This window comes from Bactrocera neohumeralis, chromosome 6, assembly GCF_024586455.1.
Source record: "Bactrocera neohumeralis isolate Rockhampton chromosome 6, APGP_CSIRO_Bneo_wtdbg2-racon-allhic-juicebox.fasta_v2, whole genome shotgun sequence".
In the NCBI taxonomy this organism is placed as follows: Eukaryota; Metazoa; Arthropoda; class Insecta; order Diptera; family Tephritidae; genus Bactrocera; species Bactrocera neohumeralis.
Window position 1 is genome coordinate 71,793,241 of NC_065923.1, and position 27,444 is coordinate 71,820,684.

Here is a 27,444-nt window from a genome sequence, read left to right on the forward strand (position 1 = left end):
TGCAAACTGGTTCTATATAAGTTATGCAAGCACCGTGCCTGGCCAGTGCTTAGGTGACTCTCCCACTTCGATGTGATGTGATTTAAAGGTACCGAGGTGACTTTATGGAAAGCTGGTTGCCAGCTGCCTCTACATAAGTAAAGCAGGCACGATACCTGGCCAATGCTCAAGTGACTCTCAATCCACTATGTGATGTGACTTAGAACTCATGAGGTGACCTTACGGGAAGCTGGCTCTATATAAGAAACACAGGCACCGTGCCTGACCAGTGCTTAGGTGACTCTCGCGCCTCCATGCAATGTGACTTAAAAGTCATTCGGTGACCTTACCGGAAATTGGCTGCCAACTGGCGCTTTGTAAGAAAAAGTAGGCACCGTCGTGCAAGGCCAGTGTTTGGGTGACTTTCGCTACGCGATGATGTGATTTAAAACTAATGAGGTGATCTCACGCGGCAATTGTGGACTCGATTAAATGTAAACAGACCATTCACCCCAAATGCAAGCAAAGGCGTCATTGACCTCATAAAATGTTAACAAATAGGTCATTGACCCCATGATATATAAACATAAGTGCCAGTGATCTCGAATGTAAACAAATGTTGTGGACTTGGCTAAATGTAAACAAAGGTTGCGGACTTGGCTAAATGTGTACAAGAAGTTCATTGCTCTCAGCCAAATGTAAACAAGAGGGTCATTAAACTTATGAAATGTAAACAAAGAGGTCGGTAACCCCTAACGAAAACAAAGGTTGTAGACTTGGCTAAATGTAAACAAAGGTTGTAGACTTGGCTAAACGTAAACAAAGGCTCGCAGAAATGGAAAAATGCAAATCAAAAAGGAAGATTGATTTTGTTTTTTTATATGGCGTAACACCTTTTTCCTTATCTAATGTAACTAAACGATCAATGACTAACAATAAGTGGTGTAAAGTATAAAAGTTGTAAAATTTAATTACACTATGCACTTCTACACAATTTGTACAATAATTGTGCAGCATTTCATAGAGACATATATACACATTTGAAATCAATAGGAATCTATAAGTGAGCAAATTGAGATATATAAGTAGTATCTCTAACGACTCAAGTACTTCCGCACTAAAGTTTAAATATTCAGAGTACTGACACTTTTTCATAATATTATCTACATATTTCATAACTTTTTAACCTGAGTGCATCGTAAATAGTGTTGAGATCATGATAAGTCACGAGCGGTCAAAATTAATTATGGCTTCAGTTTCACTCGTGTTCATATATCGGGTGATTTTTTAAGAGCTTGATAACTTTTTTTAAAAAAAAAACGCATAAAATTTGCAAAATCTCATCGGTTCTTTATTTGAAATGTTAGATTGGTTCATGACATTTACTTTTTGAAGATAATTTCATTTAAATGTTGACCGCGGCTGCGTCTTAGGTGGTCCATTCGGAAAGTCCAATTTTGGGCAACTTTTTCGAGCATTTCGGCCGGAATAGCCCGAATTTCTTCGGAAATGTTGTCTTCCAAAGCTGGAATAGTTGCTGGCTTATTTCTGTAGACTTTAGACTTGACGTAGCCCCACAAAAAATAGTCTAAAGGCGTTAAATCGCATGATCTTGGTGGCCAACTGCCCATGCATCCCGAAAAATGCACTGTTTGGTGTGGTTTGTACGCTGGTGGAATCATTGGACCGTATTTTTCAAAGATGCTGTTGGACGCAACGTTACGGTGAATGGCGATCGCTATCGTTCGATGCTAACAAACTTTTTGTTGCCAAAAATGGAAGAACTGAACTTGGTTGACATGTGGTTTCAACAAGATGGCGCTACATGCCACACAGCTCGCGATTCTATGGCCATTTTGAGGGAAAACTTCGGAGAACAATTCATCTCAAGAAATGGACCCGTAAGTTGGCCACCAAGATCATGCGATTTAACGCCTTTAGACTATTTTTTGTGGGGATACGTCAAGTCTAAAGTCTACAGAAATAAGCCAGCAACTATTCCAGCTTTGGAAGACAACATTTCCGAAGAAATTCGGGCTATTCCGGCCGAAATGCTCGTAAAAGTTGCCCAAAATTGGACTTTCCGAATGGACCACCTAAGACGCAGCCGCGGTCAACATTTAAATGAAATTATCTTCAAAAAGTAAATGTCATGAACCAATCTAACGTTTCAAATAAAGAACCGATGAGATTTTGCAAATTTTATGCGTTTTTTTTTTTTAAAAAAGTTATCAAGCTCTTAAAAAATCACCCGATATTAGCTGATAGCGAATGATAGTCACGTCTCATTATAATACTAGTATGAATTAGTTACAAAAATAGAAACAACTTAAATTTTTTGTTTAAAGAATTACTACGGGTTTTTATTGAATATGGTTTCAAATTTGAAAGCAACCCTCTTTTGTCGCATACTGACGGATAACTATCTTAAATTAAACCAACCACTCATAGCCTGACGGATAACCATCTCAAACTAACCCAACTACTCATAGCCGACAATCATTAACTGTGAATCACTTCAATCAGGTGCTGCTCTTACGTCACTAATCTTATCAGCAAAAACAACAAAAAAATAAAAATACTTCAACATTATCAGAAAAATACTTCCCACTTTATTCTTATATTTATTTAGACTCTGAATTACACTGAAATTGCAAATTAATGCTGATACAATCTCTTTATGACAGCCTTAGCTTTACAGCCAGTAGCCGATATTGTGACATAAGTGATTACAAAGAGTCATAACAGTAAATCTGTAGTTAAGAGTAGACTGCTTGTGGCATTAACAAGGTTTCCGTAAGCCAATACTTATATAATAAATGTATTAATGAAATTGTAAACGCTGTGTAAATGGAGTGTGAATGGCCAGCGAGTTTCATTAAGCCACCGCACGTGTTCGATTCAACCACTCAAGTGTAAATAACGTTAAGAAATTTTAAATGCAAAACCGCAGCACTTATCATTAACGGCAAACAAACAGCCAATTTGAGGGAATTAAATTAATTTTTTACGCACAATTAACTTGAATTGTCAGAAATGCGTTGCAAAAAATAAATGAGCAAAAAATCTTTAGACAGTAGACACGCGAAGTTGTTAACTGAGGTAAAAAAGCAGGGTAGGAATTTTTTTAATTAAATAATACTATATTTGAAGAAGTTGAGGGATTTTTGTCACAACAATATTTCAAATAAAAAAAATAAATGTCGCGTGCTGATAAAATATTGCTTTTGAAACAAAAAAGAACAGTTGAAGCAAAAACTTGACCTGAGGGCGAGTTTCCGAACACTGTCCGAAGAAAATCAACCGTCTAGTGTTGGTATGCTAAGTTTAGACGTGATAAGATAAGCACCGAAGACGGTGTACGCAGTAGATGCCCAAAAGAGGTTGTTCCCAATAAAAACATCAAAAAAAAGTAACAAAATAATTTTAGATGACCGTGAAGTGAAGTTTTTCGAGATAACAGGACTCTAAAGATATCAACTGAGCATGTAAAACATATCATTCTTGAATATTTGGGTATGAAAAAGCTCTGCACAAAGTGAGTGCCGCGCGAGCTCACTTTTGACCGTAAACAACGACGAAATGAACAATGTTTGGAGGTGTTTAAACGTAATATACCCGAGTTTTTGCTTAGATATGTGACAATGGATGAAACATGGTTTCATACTATATTCTCACTCCTAAGTCTCTCAGAAGTCATTCGAATGGTCTGCATACGATAAACCCGCTCCAAAGCGTGGAAAAACGCAACAGTTGGCTGGCAAGGCTATGGCGTCTGTATTTGGCGATGAGCATTGAATACTTCTTATTGACTACCTTGAAAAAGGAAGGATTATTACCTAGCGTTATTGGACCGTTTGAAGGACGAAATTGCTGAAAAAATGCAGCGTTTGAAGAAAAAGAAAATTGGTCTTCGAATTGCCTCCGCAGCCACTGTGTTCGACAGATCTGTCCCGCAAAGATTATTTCCTGTCCTTAGACCTCAAAAGAACAATACACCGTGTCAAAAGTCAGTGAAAACGATGGCGAAAATCCATAAATTGAGATTCGAACTGCTTCCGCAGCCACCGTATTCTACAGATCTGTCCCCAAGCGATGATTTCCTGTTCTCAGACCTCAAAAGAATACTCACTGGGAAGAAACTGATTGAAGAGCTGATTGCCGAAACTGAAGCTCGATATGAAGCAAAGGAGAAATCGCACTACAAAAATGGTATCGAAAAGTTGTAAGGTCGCTATATCAATGTTTAACCCTTGAAGGCAACTATGTTGTATAAAAAAAAAAACAATTTTGAAAATTACTATGATAGGTCTGTGACTTTTCAATTGACCTGCTAAATACCTATGGAACCCATACGTCTCCTCCTACAAATGTTGCATCAGCAGTATTCAATGCCAGACAATCAATTCCGTTGAGCTCTCTCCCAATGGCATTTATGTCACAACAAAACATAAATTAACTCTTTGCGTGTTGCTCCAGCAGTTTAATGATTTTAATTGTTTCCGCTACGTAGCCATCAACTTCATTTATGCAGCAATAATATTTCAGCAATTGAAATCGCAATTGCAAGTAAATTATGCAACAATTGGCTAGCATGGCATTGTTGCTTGCGTGTGCCCTTTTGAGTGTGCCACAAATGCAGCGACATCATTTATTATTGCAACTGTGCAACTGTGACTGCAACGCCTCCGTATTGCGACAATAATCATTTTGGAGGACAACAAGCAGCGGAATGGCAGCGAGTACAATAAGCTGTCGAATGAGTGAGAAATGCAAGCAATGTATTTGCACTGACAATTGCTTCAGCTAGGAAATGAGCATGAAAATCATAAATTCATATTTGTTGTTGATTTATTTGCACAATATTGCGCAATCGGTAAGCTGATGCAGAATTTCGCAATGAAAGTTCAACAAATGAACAATAAATAAATGAAAAAAAAATTATCTTTTGAGTAACACATAACCTCTAAACTCAGAAGTCATGAAATGGTGGAGCATTGAGTGGAACTTTAGCAGGTTTTTTGTGCTTGTATATGAGGTGATGGACATATCTCATATGACAAAATGATTGTAAAAATATAATTGGACTTAAAACAGACAGACAGACGGGCGAACAAGGCTAAGTCGACTCATTTTATAACGATGAATAGTTATATTCGCAAGAGACTTGGGCCTTGCAGACGAAAGTAAAGTACGGGACTGCTTCAACTGGGCCAAGTTAGCAGAAAGCGAGAACTGTTAGAACGAATATGAAGATCTTCTAAGAGACTACAAGACGTTGGTGTGCAGGACAACGTGAGAATCCTGGACACAACTTTTATAGCGGGTTTTAAAAAACCAACGAGGTGACGAGACTTAGAAAACTATTATCCAAAAGCACCGCCTCGCCCGGTCTAATTCGCAAAAGTAGCGGAGAGTGGACGGACAACTGCCAGGGCTCATTTGAAGACCTAGTCAGTGTGCACTTCGCAAGCTGTAAGGACGCGGTAGGTACTAGCCAAGACATCTTTACGGAAAATAAAATAAAATGGGCAATCTGCTCATTCGACCCATACAAATCTCCCGGTACGGATGGAATCATTCCAGCAGTGCTACAGAATATGTTCTGTCTAGCCGTGCCATGGCTAAAAGCGACTTTTAGGAGATCCATGAAATTCAGCTATGTGCACCACTCTTGGAGAGAAGCTAGGCTATGAAAACTATTACCGAAGGCAGTTTGAAACAAACCAACCTAATTAAAAGAGTTTAGGCCTAGAAGCTTAACTTTCTTCCTGCTGAAAACACTAGAAAAAATTTTGGACGCACACATTATGGCCGCAGCGCTTCCTAGAAGCGATACAAAGGGTAGATCAGCAGAGACTGCACCCCAAAGACTGATATTTAATATCGAAAGAGCTAATGAATATAAGGAATACACTCTTGGAGCGTTCAACAACGTCTCTACGGTATCTATTCTGAATAATTTCCAGTCAATAGGTGTTTATCCTGCTATACAGCACTGGATTAGAAGCCTTTTGACCTCTAGACAGATAAAAGCGGAATGAAACGAAGCTAAAATTACCAAGGATGTCTGTACAAGTACTCCCCAAAGTGGAATGCTATATTCGCTTCTATGGACATTGGTGGTGAATAAGCAGCTAAGGAACTTGGAAGGCAAAGCCCCTAAGATTTTTTAACTGAGCTTCCATGTTGATATAGCTGCAATTCAAGGAAATGAGGAGATAAATAGTTGGCTAAAAAAAATATCGTTCATTGGCGTTATAACTCACTCGAAGTAAGCTTTCGAGCTTCGGAGCGGGAATTTCGAATTTCGAGTATTTAGCAATGTTCTCACGAGTTGTTGAGCTATATTATTTAAATCTTGGGATAATTTAGGGACATCTTTACAAATTTACATATCAGTTCACTAACATTATCTACTGTGTAGATCCCGAAGAAAACGTGGGATGGGTTTTAGGCCAATTATCGAACAAATTTTGCTTCAAATTAAGGAAATTTAATTAGTATCCAGTTACGACGCCCAAAAATTAGATATTCATTTCTTACAAACTCAGCGAGTTACTTTAAACTAATTTCAAAACTTTAAAACCACTCCATTAACATACAGTGAGTGAAAACTACTTCCTCAACAGCCAACTTCAATTTCAATTATGAAGACGTAAATGTGCTGAAGAAATCCTTGATAATCCTTTAACAATGCTGCCATCAACTGCATTACTTGAACGCATTATATATTTTCCACTCAATAAATTTCAGAGTAAATTTTCGATTACAGTTAGAGATAGCGTGCAAGTTAGTTGCAAGTAGAAGAGAAAATAGCATTCTGCAAACAAATAAGCAAACGGCATTGTTGTTGCTGTGCGAAAGCGCCGAAAGGCGCAAGGACATTTGCATTAATTCGCGAATATAAACAATGAGCGCAACAGCGTGAGCGCACACAGCGCGACGCGGAGCGGAAGTGTGACAGTTGTGCGTGCCGGAAGGGAAGCACTACTGAAGAAAATGCTGAAAAATGGAAATACTGAAAGAGCAAACAATGCAGGCAACAGCAGAAAATCAACTAATGATGATTATCATAATCGTCAAAATGACGAGGCGTGCGGCGGCAAGGAAGCGAAGAATAGAGAAAGGGAAAACTTTTCAACGCTTTATTTGCAAGCGCTGCAAAAACAAAAAAATATTAAAAGGCAAATAATAATGGAAAAGAAAACAAGAAATGGCGGAGCAAGGACGAAGCAAGAGTTGAAAGATGGACGCTGAATAGAAAATAGAATAAAGTGCGAAGAAATGTGGAAACAAACGAAGCGCGTAACTTTTGCTGCAACTGATGGCAGGCGGATGACAATAGCGAACGCCTGAGCGAGTGAGCGCTTGAATGAAGAAGCCAAAAATGCAGCAATCAGCGTAGCAATTAAGTGTATGGCGTTAGTGGGGACAGGCGCATGCTGCAAAGCTGCTAAGTGCAACTAAAAGGAAAAATCATAAAAAAGCTGGAAATGAATAATTAGAAAGTGAAATTAAGAATGCGTTGGAAGTAATGAAAATTGCTCGCAGCAATAGCACACAGTTGAGCGAAACGGCCTGGCACACACACACATATACAATGAGCAAAAAGTTCTAATACACATTTGCTGTGCCAATTTTCTAAATTGCAATAAATTTAATTAATTAAAGCAATAAAAACTTCTGGATTTTCTATTATACGCGCACACTATTTGCGAAGTGAACACTGCACCGCGACTCACCACCACCAATATACATACAATCCCACACATATTGAAGCACTCTACTTATTTGGATGCATTCAACTTCAAGGATATGAATACAACACAGCAAAACTTTGACACAACAACAAGCGTAAACAAGCAAACGAACGCAGTCGCAAAATAAATAAACAAACAGACGTGGCAAAAATAGGAAAATATGCCAGTAAAACTATATGCGCGTAGAAGAAAGCGCTCTAGAGACGAAGGCTTGGCGCAGCTAGCTAGCTAGCAATAAGTTGCTGACGTTGAAGTGCAAAATGAAAGTATAATAAGAAATGCATAAAAAATAGCGTACTCTGACAGAATAGTGGCAGGCAAAGTTTTAATTTTCTTTTACTTTTGCTAGACACACAACAATACGGCAACTATAAGTGTTGCTTTGGAGACCAAGTACACTGTGCGGAAAAGTTATATTTATTTATAATTTTTTAAAGAGAGTTTGAGGTTTAACTTTAGCAAAATGGAATATAATTTTAAGTTTTACCACGAAAGAAAACAGCACAGTGAATGATTTTTGGGTAACCTATATACCGGTTATATACAGCGATTCAACGCTTAGTTTGTATGGCAGCTATAAGCTATAGTCTACCGATCCGAATAATATGTTCGGAGATTATCACGTTGCCTAGAAAGATCATTAATGCCGAATTTCAGATATTTTTTTAAATAAAAAAAATTTCCCTACAAGGCCTTGATTTTGATGTGTCAGTTTGTATGGCAGCTATAAGCTATAGTCATTCGATCTAAACAATTTCTTGGGAGATTGCAGAGCTGCTTTGAACATTATCGTATGGCGAAACTCATGAAGATATCTTCTTAAATAAAAAAGTTTTCCATACAAGCAATTGATTTTTATGGATCAGTTTGTATGGCAGCTATTTGTTCTAGTAGACCGTTTTTATTAATATTTTCGGAAAATATGCAATTTTTTTGGGCAAAAATCTGTGCCAAATTTCGTGAAGGTTTCTTTTCAAATAAAAAAGCTTTCCATATAAGAACTTGATTGCGTTTGTTTAGTTTGTATGGCAACTACATACTACAGTAATCCGATTTAAAAAATTTCTTCAAATATTATAGCATTGTGTTGGAAAATACTCCATGCCGAAGTTCATGAAGATAGCTTGGTAAACAAAAAAGTTTGTCATACAAGGACTTGGTTTTGATTGGTCAGTTTGTATGGCAGCTATATGCTATAGTGGTCCGATATCAGCAGTTCCAAGAAATTAGCAGCTTCTTGAGTCGAAAGGGACGTGTGCAAAATATTAGGCTGATATCTCAAAAAAACTATGGTAATTTCAGTAAACAGTTTAATAGTCTGGGCCCCTGCCTCTACTCCAGCACTTTGCAAGCAGCGCACGAAAATGTTAGCAATCTGTCGAAGTTTAAAGTTATATGAACCCAAAATTGATATCAAAAACTTCAATTATATTTACAAGTGTTCCTGCTTTAGATCTTGTTTGTAGATATGCAACGACATATTTCATTTTTAATTTGCCAAGCGTGTACACGGCGCACAATGAAGCTTTCTATTATAATAATATATATATATATATAATAATGTATATGTGCGTTGGAAGTCATATTGTAAATAAAATTGGCATTGCAATTTATAGACTAGTTATAAAGCACTGCTATAGATTGCAGTGGCAATTTTATTTACAATATGACTTCCAACGCACATATACACACACACTACTATTTACCACCCACAAATATTTGCGCAAGCAAACAGATATACAACAAACATTACAACAAGCAGGAACTACTCCACATTTGATACAACAACAACAGCAACAAATTGTAGTAGCATTGAAGAATTTTCAGGAAAAAAAGTAATTAAAATGCAAACCTTCACTTCAGGGCGCGCTCGGGGGCGAGTTAGCAATGTTGAAACGAAAACAGGCAGCAATTAAAGCTCGCAGCGGCGGCGAAGAACAAAGCGAATGGCCAGCAAGACGAAGACGACGTGTTAATCACATGACAAAACAATACACAATGCACAAGACACCGTAGACGCCGTAGACACTACTGGCAATGAATGCAGCGAACGAAATAGAGACACAACAAATGCCAGAGGTAGCCCAGCGCAAATAAATGGCAAACAAAAGGTGGCATTTGAAGCAAATAGAGTGGCAAACTGCGCGGGCACGGAGAGATATGCGCTGGGCAAGAGAATAAATTGCAGAAGGATGCAACAGCGGCGGAGCGGACAAGCATTGCTTGAGATAAGGTGGCAGTGCTGGAGGTACGCGGGCAAAGCTTGAGGTAAGCTGGCAGTACTAGCAGTAAGCTAGCTTGTGCAAGGCATAAGCAATTGCATGACGACGCTGCCGACACTACGTTGACACTGAGTTGTATCTTCCCGACGCGGCAGGCAAGCAATGCCACTAAATTATGCCACTGTGACAGGCTACACAGGCTACAAGTTGTTGCACGCAGCTGGGGTGTGGCAGACGATAAGTTTACCAGGCTTAATTGTTATGCCACTGGGGAAAATGCGTTCTATCAAGTGGTTTTAATGAGAGCGAGAAGGTAATTTTGCCATTGATTTGTAAATTCAGCAATTTGGCGTACGAAGTTTCGAGTGCTAAATGGAAAATACAATTTACGTGCGGAATTTAAACGAGTTGTGATTTCAATTTTAGCAAGTTAAGTGTTTTAAGAGTTATTTTAGCTAGTCTAAATCTTCTCACATCGTATTGTTATATCTTAAATTTATTATAAACCGGCCGAGAATTACAGTTTATTATAGAAAGGCAGCGAAAATAATTTATTTAAATGAAAAGAACACACTTTCAGGGGTTTTTTGAAAATTATGAATTTACACAAGGACTACACAAGTGGCAGGGTCTGAAAAAGTCAAGACTGTGCAAGGATTGAAGTCCGTGAACAGTGGCCGCAGTCTTTCCACAATAACTAGAAGGTATAAAACATATATGAAGATTAAAAATTTTTAAAATTTTTAAAAAGGCAACCGCACACTATCTTTCCTCTTTCCGACCTCAGATCGGTCGGAGAGACCCAGATTTTTTAAGATAAAATACGATTTTTACACCCTAAACTGGGAATACTACAACATTAAGCTTGCCAAGAAGTTTGTAATACATGAAATAAAATGACGAAGACTATAGATATAATAATTGATCAGCGTGTCAAGCTGAGTCGATTTAGCCATGTACGTCGGTCCATCCGTCCGTATCTCTGTATATACGGGCACTAGTCCCTCAAATTACGAGATATCGATCTGAACTTTGGCACATGTCTTTTTCTCTTCAAGAACCTCCCCATTTGTCGGAATCGTCGAAATCGGACTAGTATAGCTTATAGCTGCCATACAACTTGAACGATCTAAATCAAGCGTTTGTATGGAAAACTTTCGCAATTGACGAGATATCTTCACTAAATTTGGCATGGAATATTATTCAAGACAACGTCGCACTCTCTGAAGAAATTGTTTAAATCGGATTACTATAACATACAGCTGCCATACAAACTGAACGATCGGAATCAATCATAAAAATAAAGTCCAAGGGATCTTTTGTATTTGTGTAGCGTATTATAGCTTCGGCGCAACTCAGTCAACGCTGTTTCTTGTTTTTCCATTCATTTCTTTATTTTAACTTTCATATCCAATGTGTTTCATTCTGCTACGATTTTTTTTGCCATCAAAAGTCTATTAAAATGAAAAACTATTTTTGAATACAAACAACTCTTCTCACAGGCGTTCTTACGTAATAAGATATATCTTATACAGTAAGACGTCTCTCTAAATGCCGAATATATGAAATTTTCATATTATAAACAATTTTGAATAATTCTGCGTAATATATACAATCTTCTACACACTCAAGGCTCTTGCGTATTAACTTTGCCACAAGCAACTAGTTGCCACACACACAAATTATTTCAATATTAAAGCGCATAAAGGTGCATTAAGTTAATTTAAGAGCATATGCACGCCAGCAACTTCATCAAGGCACTGCACAGAATTTTCAAACACACACACACATAAACAACCAAGAAGTGCGGTGAGCACAGCCGAGTGCAAATTTCAAGCGAAAATCAGAAATTATAAATGGGATATCCAAATGCAGAGCAGGCAGCAAAGCACATACACGCATGCATATGTATGCATGTGTGTGGATTTATACCACCTTTACCATTAACTTTTGGCTTTTGCGTAGCTTGCACCACAGACGCTGTGGACTGTGGCAAGAAAGCAAATGCAACGGAAAACTTGGAAGGCTAAAAGCTGCGAATTCACCAAAACAAGCAGCAGCATGATAGCAAAAACTTGTGGGAGGAACATATACACGCACACATAAACAAATATTGGTTGCATTACGTACGACAACAATAACAATAAGTAACATTTTGCGCTAGTATACACTACTTAGCTTGCAAGCAGCGCTGTCGCAGGCAACTTGTGCTTTGCTAAGTTTGAGCAACAAAAACCAAAGTCTCATGCCATAAGGAGAAGAAGAGCACGAGCAACGGCAAACTGTCAACAACAATTTGGCAAATGCAAAAGTTGCAAGTATAGTATATTTGTGTATATTTCGTGTGCATTTGCTTTTGTTGCTTATTTATATTTTTACTTTTCGCAGGCGAAAGTTTTCAGCTAGGTGGGCGCCCGCTTTCTGCACGCAAGCAAGATTCTTGAAGTCTAGTGGCACTATGCTGCGTCACAAGCTGCCTTGTAGGTAAGCCAGCCAACGCTGTTGCTTAATACTAAGGCAGTAGAGGCAGCAAAGCTGTAATAAACCAAAACAAAGAAATAGAATGGCAAGAGACAGCGCTTTGTCGCTGATAACTTGCATTCTTTCTCCACGCTTTCTGCGATCTTTATGCCTTTCGCTACGCGCACTGACAGCGGCTTGAGCTGCGAAGCGCGTAATAGCTGCTATGCCGCAGCAACGCCGCCTCTTGTTTCAGTAATCCACAACGAAATTGACTTTTCCACTTTTTCTGCGCCGCCAAACTCGGTAATTTATTTGCAGCTTGTTTATCAAAGCTGCACTCAACTTTGCGCTGCTGTCGCCTAATGCTGGGAAGCGCGGTGAGGCGACTACTGTTTGCATATAGCATGCTTTTAGGCGCTGCAGGCTGTTTATGCATGCAATCGGTGCAAGTTAAGGACAACTTTTACATTTTTGCATGTGAAACGTGCATTTGGCTTTGTCATGCGATTTATTGAATGCATTTCTATTTCAGCTCGACGCTGGCAAGCCGCTTTGCTATTGAATTATTATGCAGCACACATACACACATGTCATGCATTTGTGTAAACGTAAGCAACGTAATTTATGCAATTGTGAATTATTGTAAAGGCAAGCCCATACAAATGTACATATGTATGTGTGCTCAATACATGTGTAAATATTTATGCTGTTGCCGCAAATCGCATGTGGCGTGGTAACATCTTCTCGCTTTGCGGCTTTGTCGTCGCAGCTTGCGGTCGCTGCCGTGCATTATTTCTAGTTTTAGTGGCTATTACGCTTGCCAGTCACATAATGTGGTTTCATACGTACGCCGAGGCAAAAGTTTGTGCAAATAAAGATACAAATATATTTGCGAGCCTTAAACCCAAAGCCAGCCTAGTGTAGGTGGCTATAGGGTGCAGAGGCTTGTGTAGTTCCAAAAAAATATTGATATTTTTTAGATATAAAAGGTCTAATATACAGAAGAAAATAGATTTAAGAATATTTTATTAAATTGTTGATATTTACTATCTAGCACCTTTTTAAAAATGGCAACCCTGCCTTAAATTTGTTTAGTTAATAAGACTAATATTCACAAAAAGAAAAATTTTTTTGGCATATTTTTTCTATAATTGTTCATATTTATTTATTTATATACATATGTATATGTAGATAAATTTATAATATTTTTTTTATAAATGGCAACCCTGCTTTAAAATTTTATAGATATTTTCAGAAGAAAATAGTTTTAGGAATATTTCTTTAATTGTTCATATTCACTGTATAAATATATTTATACAATTTTTTTATTAATGGCAACCCTGTCTTAAAATTTTTTGGATAATATAAATAATATATAATATTCAGAAGAAAATAGTTTTCGGTATATTTTTTTGATAAATGTACAAATATAAATATATGTACATATGTGTGTATATATTTTACTATTTTCAAACAATGGTAACCCTGCATTAAATTTTTTTAAATAATATAAATCTAATATTCAATTATATACATTCATTATATACATATTGTATATTTTTTATTATTTTTTATAATAAGTGGCAACCCTGCCCTAAACTTTAAAATTTTTCTAATTTGGGCAAAATATAAAAATTTTAAAGCATCATATAATAAATACGAAACTTAAGACTTTCAATTTATTCTTGGAAAATTTTAACGCGGCAACCCTACACCTAATTTCGCATATATGTATGTATGTATACATTGTATTCAAATATCACAAATATATTAAAAAGCATTTTGCAGTACCAAAAAAATGAATACATATATTTTACTAGTTTTGATAAGTGGCAACCCTACCATGAACTCAACAAATTTTTGTAATTTAGGCAGCATTAAATTACTTTAAATTTTCATATAATAAATACAAGGCGATTAAAGCTTTCAATTTATTCTTAGAAAAATTTAACGTGGCAACCCTACAACTAATTTCACATCTATAGTATTCAAATATCACAAGAATATTAAGAAGTATGTTTAAATCTTCATATAATAAATACAAAGGGTTTAAAGCTTTCAATTTATTCCTAGAAAAATTTAACGTGGCAACCCTACAACTAATTTCACATCTGTAGTTTCAAATATCCCAAAAATATTATGAATTACTATGTTACAGTGCCGAAAGTAATATTATGTTTTATAAAAAATTATATGTGAGTTACGATCTCTAGACTAGTATAGATTTAAAAATATAAAAATGGCAACTCTACTATAATATTTTCAGAATTACAGTAGTTTAGTAAGTCAAAATTTCGAAAAAAAACTGCAATTTACTGTATGGCTCGACGAAGTCATAATACCCTTCCCAGGCGTAGTTTTTCTACCATAAAACGCTACCAAAGTACTGAGTTTTTGACGGTTCTGACAAAAGGAACAGTTTCTTGGATTAAACTTAAAAACTCGAATCTACATCCTAAACATAGATAATATCAGTTTCGCCTGACAATCTTTTTCCTTTTAAAATTTCTCTCAACTACAACCATAAAAGTTACTCACTCATACCTTAAACTATATATTTTGACAGCAGTCAATTAACATCTATGTACCATTTACGCACACCACAATAATGTCTCACCCTGTACATAACTAAGCTTGCAAAATCGTTAACATTCAGCACGTAATCAGTGCACACGATGACATTTTGGGTGATAAAATTCTACTATCTGCCTATAATATATTATACATTGAGGCACCAAAGCAATGTAAGCACGATTGTGGTTTGTGTAACCGGCAAGGGCCAGCGTATTATATCTAGTTCACCGCATGCGCCTGCTCCACTTCAGTAGTGGTGAAAGTTCATAGTAAATTTCATAGATTTCACAGTCGGTTTTAGGTTGCGAGTTTATGCCTTTGCGGGTCATTTCATTAGAGGCCAATCTAAATATAAACTTATATGTGATATGTATTTATATGAGCTCAGCACCATATACAAGCAATTATAGTTATTTGGTGACTTTGGAGCAGCTAGTTAATGACGTCAATTAAAATTGATTAATGCTTTTAGGAGATAAAATAATAACCAACATGTAACCGTTGAAGTCGAAAAGCAGATAACAGCGCGGTTTTGCAAGGGAAGTGTAGGAATTTCGATGATCGTTAGGTGGTTGAAGTGGTTAAAGTGCCTTCGTGACATTTTGAGTTATACAATGAAAGAATTGTAGCAATATATTAGAGCTACAAGCAAACGGAATCTCTCTGAAATATTTCAGAGGCCAGAACTGTCAGACTCTTTCCCCGGATGTGGTTTAAGAGGTTCCCATACTTCATTTTAAGTAATGACATGGGTTATTGCCTAAGGAAATTATGCAATTTTCGAAGAAATTTTCCAGATCGGGACACTATAGCATATAGCTGCCGTACAAACTGATCGAGCACAGTTCTTGCAATAAATTTCGTATTTGAAAAGGGTATTTTAGCATTGGTGGCGCCAAGATTAATTTTTTTGTTGTTTTTCTTGAAGTTCTACCACGAAATCAAGTCAACCAAAATGTCTATTAGAAACCAAAATGATAATTTTAATGGAAATTGAAGCAAATTAAGGGCGTTGCTCAAAAACACATTAACGAAAATTTAAGCGAATTAAATAGCAATTGGCAGCTTGCAAATGCACAAAATTGTAGGAGAAAGAGAAAATGGAATTTCGAAAATTTAAAGAGTACCTAGACATACAGGCTCTTGGGTAAGTGCCACACAAATAAATGAGACAAAGCAGGCAGCCAGCGATGATAAGACACTTGTTAAAATGCTAGGACTTGAGAGGAAACGTTGGGACAGTGGGTGCTGCAAATTGCAAACAAGACAGCACAACGAAGGACTGAAGCGTCGCTACACAGTTACATAGCATAAATACATATGTATGTATGTGTAAGTGTACTTAGTTTATAGGACGACTTGACATTGTGAAAATTGTGAAAACGTAGTCGAGTGTCAAGCCAAAGTTTAATGGTCTGCTATAATTCATTTCGCTATGGCTACAGTCAAGCTTACAAATAAACATACATACATACATATATACATATTACAAAACAAATGAAGTTTAAAGCCGGCGCTAGCATGTAAGCACATATGCTGGGTTGGCTCCTCATAGGAAAACTATTTGTCTGTAAGTTGTTTGAGCTTGCTGCCGTGCATGTGGTCGAAGGTAACGATTTTGATATATGCCATACTTGCGGCTATAAAGTGGAGGTTATGTCTGACTCCTTTCTCGGTTAATTAATTCAACCACTAACAGAGTTGCAACGAACACAGAGAAACTTGAGTGTACAGCAGAATATATGTGCGCATATGTCTATGTATGGGTATGTACCAAACATAGATTAAAGCATTATAAGCGCTTTGCCCGCTGGCAGCTTTATAGTCAGCAAATAAAGCGATCAAATCATACAAATGAGCTTCAGCAACCAATACCCGTATTGGATGTGAGGAGCAAAACGTGGACGCTGCTTATCTAACAACCTTTCAACTATGAAAAATGATGTGAATAAAAATGAGCATAAAACGTGCTCAAACACAAAACGATAAACGAGCAGGAAACAATAAAAAATCAATGAGCTTGAAATACATGAAGAAAGCAATGAAGATAGCAATGTAATTAGCGCTGTTACTGGAAAAGAGGTGATGGAGAGAAACGAAAAAATATAATAAGATAAAGAGAAATAGAACTTATCGTTTCAAAATAAAAATATTCTAGTTATTAATAGCAGTGATTTTCATTTAAGTCTACGAAGTAGTTTGTAAACAATAATATTCAATACGCGTAGCAGACATTTAGGCGCACATATACATATATGTTTCGTGCAATTTGGAACTTTTCTAAAACTTTGTTTGCAGTTACTTATTGTTATGTTCGTTATAGTTAGCTGGTTGATTTTCGGTTAGTCCATAGCAATATTCGGTTATATATTTGGTTAGACAAATTATTTTAAGCGAATTTTTTTGCACTGCATCCTAGTCTCCTTTGTCAAGTGCGGAAAAAATTTAAATAAAAACAAGTAAAAAGAGTACTATGGTTGCGCTGAAGCAATAACACACTACACAGATTCATTTCATATACATAGCTAGTATACTATATATACACCTAAAGCTGAAAACTCGATCAGTCAACGGACACTTTGTATGGCAGCTATATGTTATAGTAGTACGATCTGAGTAATTTTTATGCAGGTTGTAGCGATATTTGGAACAATAGCCAAATTTTTTTGAGGATACCTTGTCATATAAAAAAGTTTTCTCTACACGGTCCAGATTTTGAGCAGCCACTTTGTACTGTAGTTATACGCTACAATAGACCAATGCAAAAACTATGTATATTTGGAGATTATAGTGTTGTCTTAAATAATAATCTGTGCCACATTTTCTGAAGATATCTTGTCTAATAAAAAAGTTTGCCATACAAAAACTTGATTTTTAGCGAAGAGTTTGTATGGCAGCTATATGCTATTGGGGTCCGAAATGAATGATTTATTCAGAGATTTTAGCATTATCTTGGATGATATTATATGCCAAATTTCGTAAAGATATCTCTTCAAATAAAAAAGTTTTTCATACAAGTACGGTATTATGATCGCTCAGTTTGTATGACAGCTATATGTTATACTAGCACGATCAGAACAATTTCTCCAGAGATTGAAGCCATGCCCTGGATAATAATCCGTGTTAAATTTCGTGATGATATCTCATAAGCTAAACAAGTTTTCCATACAAGAACTGGATTTTGATGAACCAGTTTGTATGGTAGCTATAGCAATTAGTGGTCCGATATCAACGAATCCGAAAAATTAGCAGTTTTTTAGGGAGAAGAGGTCATGTACAAATTTTCAGATCAATATCTCCAAAACTTCGCGTATATACAGACAGGCGGACATGACTAAAGGTCAAGTCGTCACACTGATCATTTGGAAATATATATCATACTTTATAGGTTCATTTGGAAATATATATCATACGTTACAGGTTCTCTACTTTTCCATCTGCGTATTGCAGCTTCATGTTAGGGGCACCCTGATCAAGGTATAGCAACTGGAGACCATTTTAGCAAAGCCAGTTGAGTGTTGATTACCAAAACAATTATCAAAAATTGTTTCCTTACTTTACATTCCTCTTTTCTACACAATATTTTTTTCTAGACTCATTACTCATATGCTCATATGATTTCACCACAATACTGCTGCATCAATATCTTTACTTTCCCACTCATTTCACTAAATTGTGCATCGCCACAGTCTTCCATTATGACATTTCCTGCTGTCATTCATTGGTCCGAACACCGAAGCACAGTTGTATGCACATGAATTCCATTTTACTTTGCTTTCCTTGCATCGCGTCGCTTCGTTACGTGCGCTCCCATTTGCTAGTCCATTTCTTTCATTGCATGCTTCACTATTGGCAACATGGCACAAGTGGCCGCTTAAGTTGTTATTTGCTACCACTTTCCTCGCACTCTCCAAAGTCTCTATCACGCTACACACTCTCCTCGTTTTCCAACACATTTTTCTAAAGCTGCAATTACCACACGCCCCTTAACCTAATTTCATAACAATTGTATTCCTCATATCTACCACCGACGCTGACACTCATATACCGTTACATTTGCATCCTCGCAACCTAGTGCCTTGTGCCGAGCTCTCAGTCGCATGCCAAACATGGTTAATTAATTTCTTGGTATACCCAAGCGCTTTAGCGCGTCAACAGTGAATACACAAAAATGCATTTAATCTGCTCGAGTCTCAGCTCGATAGTTAGAGCTTTCAGCAACACGGCGCACCCACACATCCGGCACTTTCGTACAAGCCAAAGCAAGCACCGAGAATAAGTATGATTTACTCAAGAGCAGTAACGGTTACCGTGCAGGGTGCCCAAATTCTACAGTTTCGAGTGGGGAGACACTTGAAGGTCTAAAGTTCGGCACGAATGGACGCCTGCCGTCTACAAATTTGGCTACATCAATTCGGCTGAAAGGAAATTCATTGCACACAAGCGCCGGCTGCACGAGTCAACACAGGTCCACATGACATACACACATATATATGTTACGTATAGGTAGAAAAAGTAAGCGTCGCTTGCCGGAATTTGTGGCGCAAATTGCAGCCTTAATGATTTTGGTGACGTTATGGTTACTTACGAAGTGCTTGTCGTCGGTTTCAACGACTTTGGCGCTGCTGATAAATCACAGTTTACTCAACAACGCAAATTTGTTTGCCTACTTTTCGGCGCAAGGCCGTACGCAAGCCGGTATAACTGCAGGAGTTGCGCCGAAAGTTGGAAAGGAAACAGGACTTTGATTTTTGGGGTGGGTGCGTAATTTGAAAGAACCGACAGCATATGAAAATTGCAAAAGAAGCAAGAGCAAGGAATGGTTAATTAAAAGTGTCTGCAATATACAGCGATATCCCATTTATAAAACTGCTTTGCAGCAGGTATCAATGGCAACCACAACTTGGTCAACCGAGAAACCCGGAAATCAAGTATAAGTGGTAGGAAATATGAATTTTTATAGTATAAAAGTTATTACAAAACGAAAAATCTTCCACTCACCAATCGCCATGGCTGTCTCCTGCGCATCGCCCGTGACCATCTTGACGCGCACGCCGCTCTGCATCAGCATCTCAATGGATTCGCGCACCAATGGACGCGGCGGATCGGTTATGCCCACCAGGCCACAGTAGATGAGATCCTGCAGGCTGCGTCCTTTCGCTAGCGCCAGCACACGCAAACCCTTGCGGCCGATTTCATAGGCCTCCGCGAGGAATTCCGCCTCATTTTGCTTTGTCAACGGCACCGTTTGTGTGCCGAACATGTATTTCGTGCATTGCGGCAACAGCATTTCCAATGCGCCTTTGGCAAAGAAGATTTCCTCTTTGTTATTGTTGTATTTGTGTATGCACTTGACAGCCATCATTTTCTGTTCGGATGAGAATGGATACTCCTGTATGCGCACATAGTTCTCCGCGGTGGCGTACATGCCATTCTTCATAGCGACAGCGATTAGTGCGCCCTCTGTCGGCTGGCCGAGCAAAGTGCCGTTCTGTATGTAGGCGTTATTGCAGACTGCGCCGATTTCTAATAAGTTCGTGATGTTTGCTTTGGCCATTTCGACGTTATTGCAATTGCGTATATGTATTTCGCCTTGGTCATTATAACCCGCGCCGGTGACATCGGCCATGTAGCCGTCAGATGTGATGATAACTGTCGCTGTCATTTCGTTCTTCGTCAAAGTGCCCGTTTTGTCCGAACAAATGACATTCACGCAACCGAGCGTCTCCACGGTTGGCAATTTCTTCACAATCGCATTGCGTTTGGCCATGCGCATGACACCGAGTGCCAGCGTCACGGTGACCACAATCGGTAGGCCTTCGGGTATGGCGGCGACAGCCAAAGAAACGCTGATATTGAACATTTCGGTTAGCGGTTTGCCTTGTAGCCAACCCAACAGCATAATTACGCCAATGATGAGGAACGAATAGAAACTTAGCTGTGCGCCGAGTATGTCCATCGATTTCTGCAACGGTGTCTTCGGCGCTTCTTCAGCTTGCATCATTTTGAAAACTTCACCGAACTCACTGCGCTCACCGGTGCTCACTACAACACCCTTGCCATTGCCGCAGCGCACCAATGTGCCCATAAAGGCGACATTTTTCATATTTGTATGATCCTTATTGGTGGTACTGCTCAGTATGAGCTCGGTGCTCTTACGCGCCGGTTCCGTTTCGCCCGTGAAGCTTGACTCATCTATCGACAGATCGATGGCATCGAAGAGCCGCACATCGGCAGGCACACGATCGCCTACATTCAAGTACACCACATCGCCGGGCACTAGCTCACGCGCCAAAAACGTATCGAGTCGTCCTTCGCGCAGGCAATGGCACTCGGGTGGTACCAGCTTCTTTAACTCCTCCAAACTCTTCTCCGAACGGTACTCTTGTATGAAAGCGACCGTTACCACTATGATGATGGCTATCGTTATGCTCACAGCATCGTCATACTGTTTCATAATCACCGAAACTAGCGCACTGCCCAAAAGCAGCAGTATAAGTGGATTCTTAAACTGTTCAATATATTTCTTCCATGTAGGATCCTCCTCATTCACATTCAACTCATTGTGTCCGATAATTTTCGCACGGTACTTAGCCTCGGTCCATTTGAGACCGGTACGCGTGTCGACCTGTAGACGGCCGGCCACTTCGGAGGCGCTGTACGTCGATGACTCGGACGTTGTCAGCAACATTTCGGGCGTTAGGGTTGAACCCGTCTGAAAAGTGTGAAGAGACAAATGAGATTTTAGTATTGTTTAGTTTTTTCGGTATCGAGAAACAGAAGTTTAGAAATTAAAGCATAAATCTTCGAATGTCGAACTTTTGCATTGGTTAGTTGACTGAAAATTTAAAATATATGTTAAATAATTTATTTTTTCTGAATGGGATAATCACTTTCTGTTTAATATAAGTATATGTATGTATTAATATCTAGAACCCTCAAAAGTCATCTAGTGACCGATGCCCAGAGCTTACTAAAATTATGGACCAACCTTTTGAATGGCAGTGAAAGTTTATCGCCAGTAGATGGTGAACCCAACACCCCAAACAATGACGATGGAGCAGACGTTCTAATGCCCGACCATCAAGAAGTTCGCATAACAATTACCCGCCTGAAGAACAATAAAACGGCGGGAGCCAATGGACTACCGGTCGAGCTATTCAAATACGACGGCGAAGAACTGATAAGGTAGAATATAGTCGAACAAATATGGCCTGACGATTGGAAATTAAGTGTGCCCAATTCACAAAAAAGAAGACCTCACAATCCGCACCAACTACCGTGGAATAAGTCTACTTAACATCGCATATAAGGTTCCATCGAGGGTATTGTGTGAAAGATCAAAGTCCACCGTCAACAAACTGATTGCACCTCATCAGTGTGGGTTTAGATCCGAAAAATCCAAAACTGACTAGACATTCACCATGCGCCAAATTTTGGAAAAGACAGGTGCAGAGGCATGTACGATGACAACATCTGAAGAGCCGGCGTTACGAGTTTTCGAGAGAAAGGTTCTGCGGAAGATTTATGGTTCCTTGCGCTTTGGCAATGGCAAATACCACAGTCGATGGAACGATGAGCTGTACGAGTTATACGATAACATTGACATAGTTCAGCGAGTTAAGAGACAACGGATACGCTGGCTAAGTCAAGTCGTCCGAATGGATGAAAACACTCCAGCTCTGAAAGTATTCGACGCAGTACCCGCCGGTGGAAGCAAAGGAAGAGGAAGACCTCCACCTCGTTGGAAAGACCAGGTGGAGAAGGCCCAGGCTACGCTTGGAATCTACAATTGACGCTAAATAGCGAAAAGAAGAAACGACTGGCGTGCTGTTGTAAACTGGGCTATAACCACGTAAGCGGTGTCCACGCCAATAAAGAAGAAAAAGTAGGAACAGCTGACAGTTTAGAATTACGTTAACGCATCAAAAACGAAAATAGTATATTATATAGATTATTTATTGAAATAACCCATACTTTGCATATTTATAAAATATTTTGCCAATTTTTCTACGCTATCAGCTAAATAATCTAGAGACCTTTCACCCATTTTTCCAATTACTCGCATGCACTGCAAGCAACCTCAATCACCTTTTGTTAGTTGTCGTAATCTCCACAACGGAACTTATTGATTTAATCTGCTACAAGCAACAACAACTCGTGCAAAGCAACAGCAGAACCCAATATGCTGGGCGACTCATCTAACATGTCCAATCAGAGGCGAATCTCTTCGCAATATTAGAAACTTGCACATGTGTGTGTATTTCGGTGAATTTCAATATTCATTGCATCCCATGAAATGTTATATTGCAAATTTGTGAGTATGTATATATGACTTTCCAGTCACGTTTTTCTACAATGACATCAACAACTGTCGAACCGTTGTAGCTTATCAGTGCTGGCTCGTACCAACTAAATTTTGATGAGACTGATGGGGCCGTGTGGACGGACAAAGCATATATACATATGTATGTACACGTAAACATATATGTAGACGAATGAGAAGATTTAAATATCAAATTTTATTTTGTATCTACAAGTACTACGCTCGCTTAAATCTAAAAGTAAGCGCAGACAGGTCTAATAAATACACTGTCATATATGTATATGTATATCTATCAATATAAATGTGTGTGTGTTCCTTTGGCATACGAACTAATCGAACTGATATGCATATGTTGCCAGCATCACTTACAAATGAACGTCAAGTGCAACTGACAAATGATTGTAACTGTGTGTCGTCCCCGTTGCCCATCAGCTGACACATCAGTCAGTCACCGACTGCCATTAGCTACAGTCTGCACAGCTGAGGTAGCTGGGTGGGTGGCCAACTTGTTGTGGATGAGCGAGTGAGTGTAAAAGTGCATGGGTGGGTTGCGAGGTTGACACGTTGCCGGGATGGACATGACAGCTGCATGTCAACGCGGCGCTGAGATGTATTGTACAAATTATAATCACGAAGGCAATGAGGAGTGAGGAGATGATGTTGCTGCTAATAATGATGTTGGCAAATTAGCTAGCGAAGACAGGCTAAAACGTAAGCAATAACAAAAACGCTGGTTGTATATAAATATATACTTTTTATATTGACATCGTGTGTGGGTGCATACTTCATTACAATTATTTGTGTATCGTCTGCAGAAGCTTTGGGTGAAAGCGAACTTCCAACCACTTGGAAATCTCATATAAAAGAGAATAATAGCTAATGTTTGTAAGAAATTAGAAAAATCTAACATGTGTATGCACATACGATATGCAAGTATATGATTTTAAATTAGGGTGGTCCTAAAAATTTTAAATAAATAAAAACTTGAAAAAGTAAAACAAAAATCAAACGAAAATTTATTTTAATCGCTCTGCTTGATCTGATAGCTATATGCTATAGTTTTCTGATCGGAACAATTTTTTCGGAGATTGTAGCGCTGTATCAGGGAATAATCTGTGCTAAATTTTGTGAAGATATATTTTCAAATAGAAAAGTTTTCCATACAAGATTTCGATGGATTTTGATGGGTCAGTTTGACAATAATTTGTGACAGCTATATGCTACAAGAATAGTGGTCAGTTTGATGACAGAACATTTCCGATCTGAACATTCGGAGATTGTGGCTCTATGTTTTTAAATATTTTGACAAAAAAAGTTTTCCATACAAAAACTTGATTTCGATCGGTTAGTTTGTATGGCAGCTATATGCTATACTGGTCCGATATCGACGGTTCAAACAAATAAGCAACTTCTTGGGCAGAAAAAGGTGTATCGAACGATAACTCATCAATTTAGTCACTTGTTCGCTTATTATGGGCATTTAATAACCACCCTTCTACATGCAACTAAACAAATGTGCATTTAAATATGCTTTATTACCTGCCACAGCAGCATGCAGCATTCAATTTGTGTTGTGCTCTACCATCTGTGTTCGTTACTAATTAAGTTTTAGCTAGTTAAGCGGTAAATTGAAAAAGGTGGCAGCATAAAAAATACCGTATGTGGTGGCATAAGCAGATAAAGGGCTTAGCTACTAAAGGAATACAATGAGAAAGCACATAAAAGCGCGCTTAAAGCTGCTGCTTAGTTTTAATTTAGATTTCAAAATATCTCAGCTGTAAAAACAATATAATTTTCAACCACAACTATATTTCCGACGAATTTAGCATTAAAAGTATAATTACAAAGGGAATCCCCCACTTGGCAACAACAATAAATCATTAATAAAATAACTTTTGCATTCAAGTGAGTATTTTCGTAGAAAATGGGTTGTTATTACACCCGCTTCTAGCTAAATGGCCACCGCTGTCGCAAGTGTATGGTTGCTACACGTGTTGCATGTTTAATTATCACGCTGCTGACATACAAAATTTGTGTATTTGTAATGCAAGCGCTGTTTAATTAATTACAAAGTAGCGATTAATTTATTGACGAAAGCTAAATGAGAGGAGAACTATATAGCTCTCATTACTAGTGAACATAGAAAAATCCGCACAAAAAAAAAAAAATGCAACAACTTTGTGTAGTGCAATAATGTGGTTGGTAATTGAGCTATAAAAATTCCAACAAAATGCAGTTCATCCTCATTTACATATTCTCTGAAAAGCATGTACCTTCTTACATATACAAAAGTATGCATTATTACAAAACTGTTTACCTATAAGTCGGTAATAATCAAGATAGTATTTTTCCTATAATAATACTGCAAATTTTCTGATAAAATAAAAACCGGAAAGCAAAAACAAAAAAACACAAATCACAAATCACTATCAAATCAGGTTTTTCAAGAACGTGATTTACAAGATCACAAACTAATTTCTAAGCCGTGTTAATACTAGATGTATGTATATAATGCCGGTTGTAAGATTTCTGCTGATATGCATATATGTATGTATGTATGTATGTGTGTAAAAGTAATTGCGGATTAACAGCAGCTACTCATTGGCGTGTAAAATTTCCAGCTAAAATTGCATAAGTAAATGGCAACACGAGCGGTAGCTATTTGGTTGCACGTAAATGCATGTATGGGTGTATGTATGCATGATTAGTGATAAGCTTGAATGGAAATCGAAGCAATACAAAGTAAGTATGCAAATTCTGAGAGCTGCTAGCATTTATAAATCCCAACTCACTGTCATTTGAAATAGCTTTTAGTTGATTTGATGTATGTATGCAGATATATATGCAACATTTTAATTTGGCAACTGGTATTATTTAAGACACCGCTACAAACTCCGAAGAAATTGTTCCGATGGGACCACTACAACATATAGCTGCCATACAAACAGACCCTTCAAACTCAAGTCCTTATATGGCAAACTTTTTCATTTGATAAGATATCTTCATGAAATTTAGCATGGACTATTCTCTAAGACACCGCTACAATCTTCGAAGAAATTACTTTAATCGAACAACTATAGCATATAGCTGTCATACAAACTGACCCATCAAACTCAAGTCCTTACATGGCAAACTTTTTCATTTGATAAGATATCTTCATGAAATTTAGCATGGACTATTCTCTAAGGCAACGATGCAAACTCCAAATATTTTATTTCGATCGGACCACAATAGCATATAGCTGCCATACAAACTGCCCGATCGAACTCAAGCCCTTGTAAGGAAAATTTTTTTGCTTGACGAGATATCTTCAGGAAATTTGGCTCAGATTATTATCTCTGATATCGCCACAATCTCCGAAGAAATTATTCCGATCGGCCAACTAAAGCATATAGCTGCCATACAAACTGACCCATCAAACTCAAGTCCTTATATCGAAAACATGTTTACTTGACCAGGTATATTCACGATAATTGGCACAGATTATTATCTATGTTATTTCTACAAACTGGTCCATCAAAATCAAGATAAATATCTTTTTACACCCAGTTACGCCATAAAAAATTCATCTGTGAAGGATATTATAGCCAAAGCTAACGTCTTCATCTTTTTTTCTTACTATTTTCTCTTCGCTGTACCCTTTTTGCTAAGTACATTAAAAAAAAAAATAAAAAATAATAATAATTTATAAACATAAAATATGATAATTTTCGAAGTAATGTCTGCTCCGGCTTAACTGTCGGTCATAAATCTTTCCCACCACAATACTTTTACGACAAAAGCTCATAAAGTTCTTAACGTTTAAGCACTTAGCACCACTTAGCGTGGCAAAGAAAATATACATTTATGATCTACATATGTTTCCGCATATTGCTTGAGAGCTAATTAAAAACTTAGCAAATGTATTAACAAACAAAAATGTTAATGTAAAGAGCCGACATAATGGCTTTCGGATTGGCTGGGAAAAAGCTAGATATTCTTACAAAACAAAGTTAATTACTAGTTTTGGAAAAAACTTCGAAAAAATATTAACAAGAAAACTGGCTTTTGGATAATATTTGAAGAAAAGAGAAAAAGGAAAGAATAAAAGAGAACAGACACTCGGCACACAGCAGTA

General features: G+C 37.8%; 1 protein-coding gene across 1 annotated transcript in view; it reads right to left on the reverse strand.

Moving 5' to 3' along the window:
- The window catches only part of LOC126762526 (calcium-transporting ATPase type 2C member 1), a 134,953-nt gene that overhangs the window by 6,194 nt on the left and 101,315 nt on the right, over nt 1-27,444 (reverse strand). Inside the window, 1 exon segment of the mRNA XM_050479335.1 lies at nt 20,003-21,716. Coding sequence (XP_050335292.1) covers nt 20,003-21,716 — 1,714 coding nt within the window.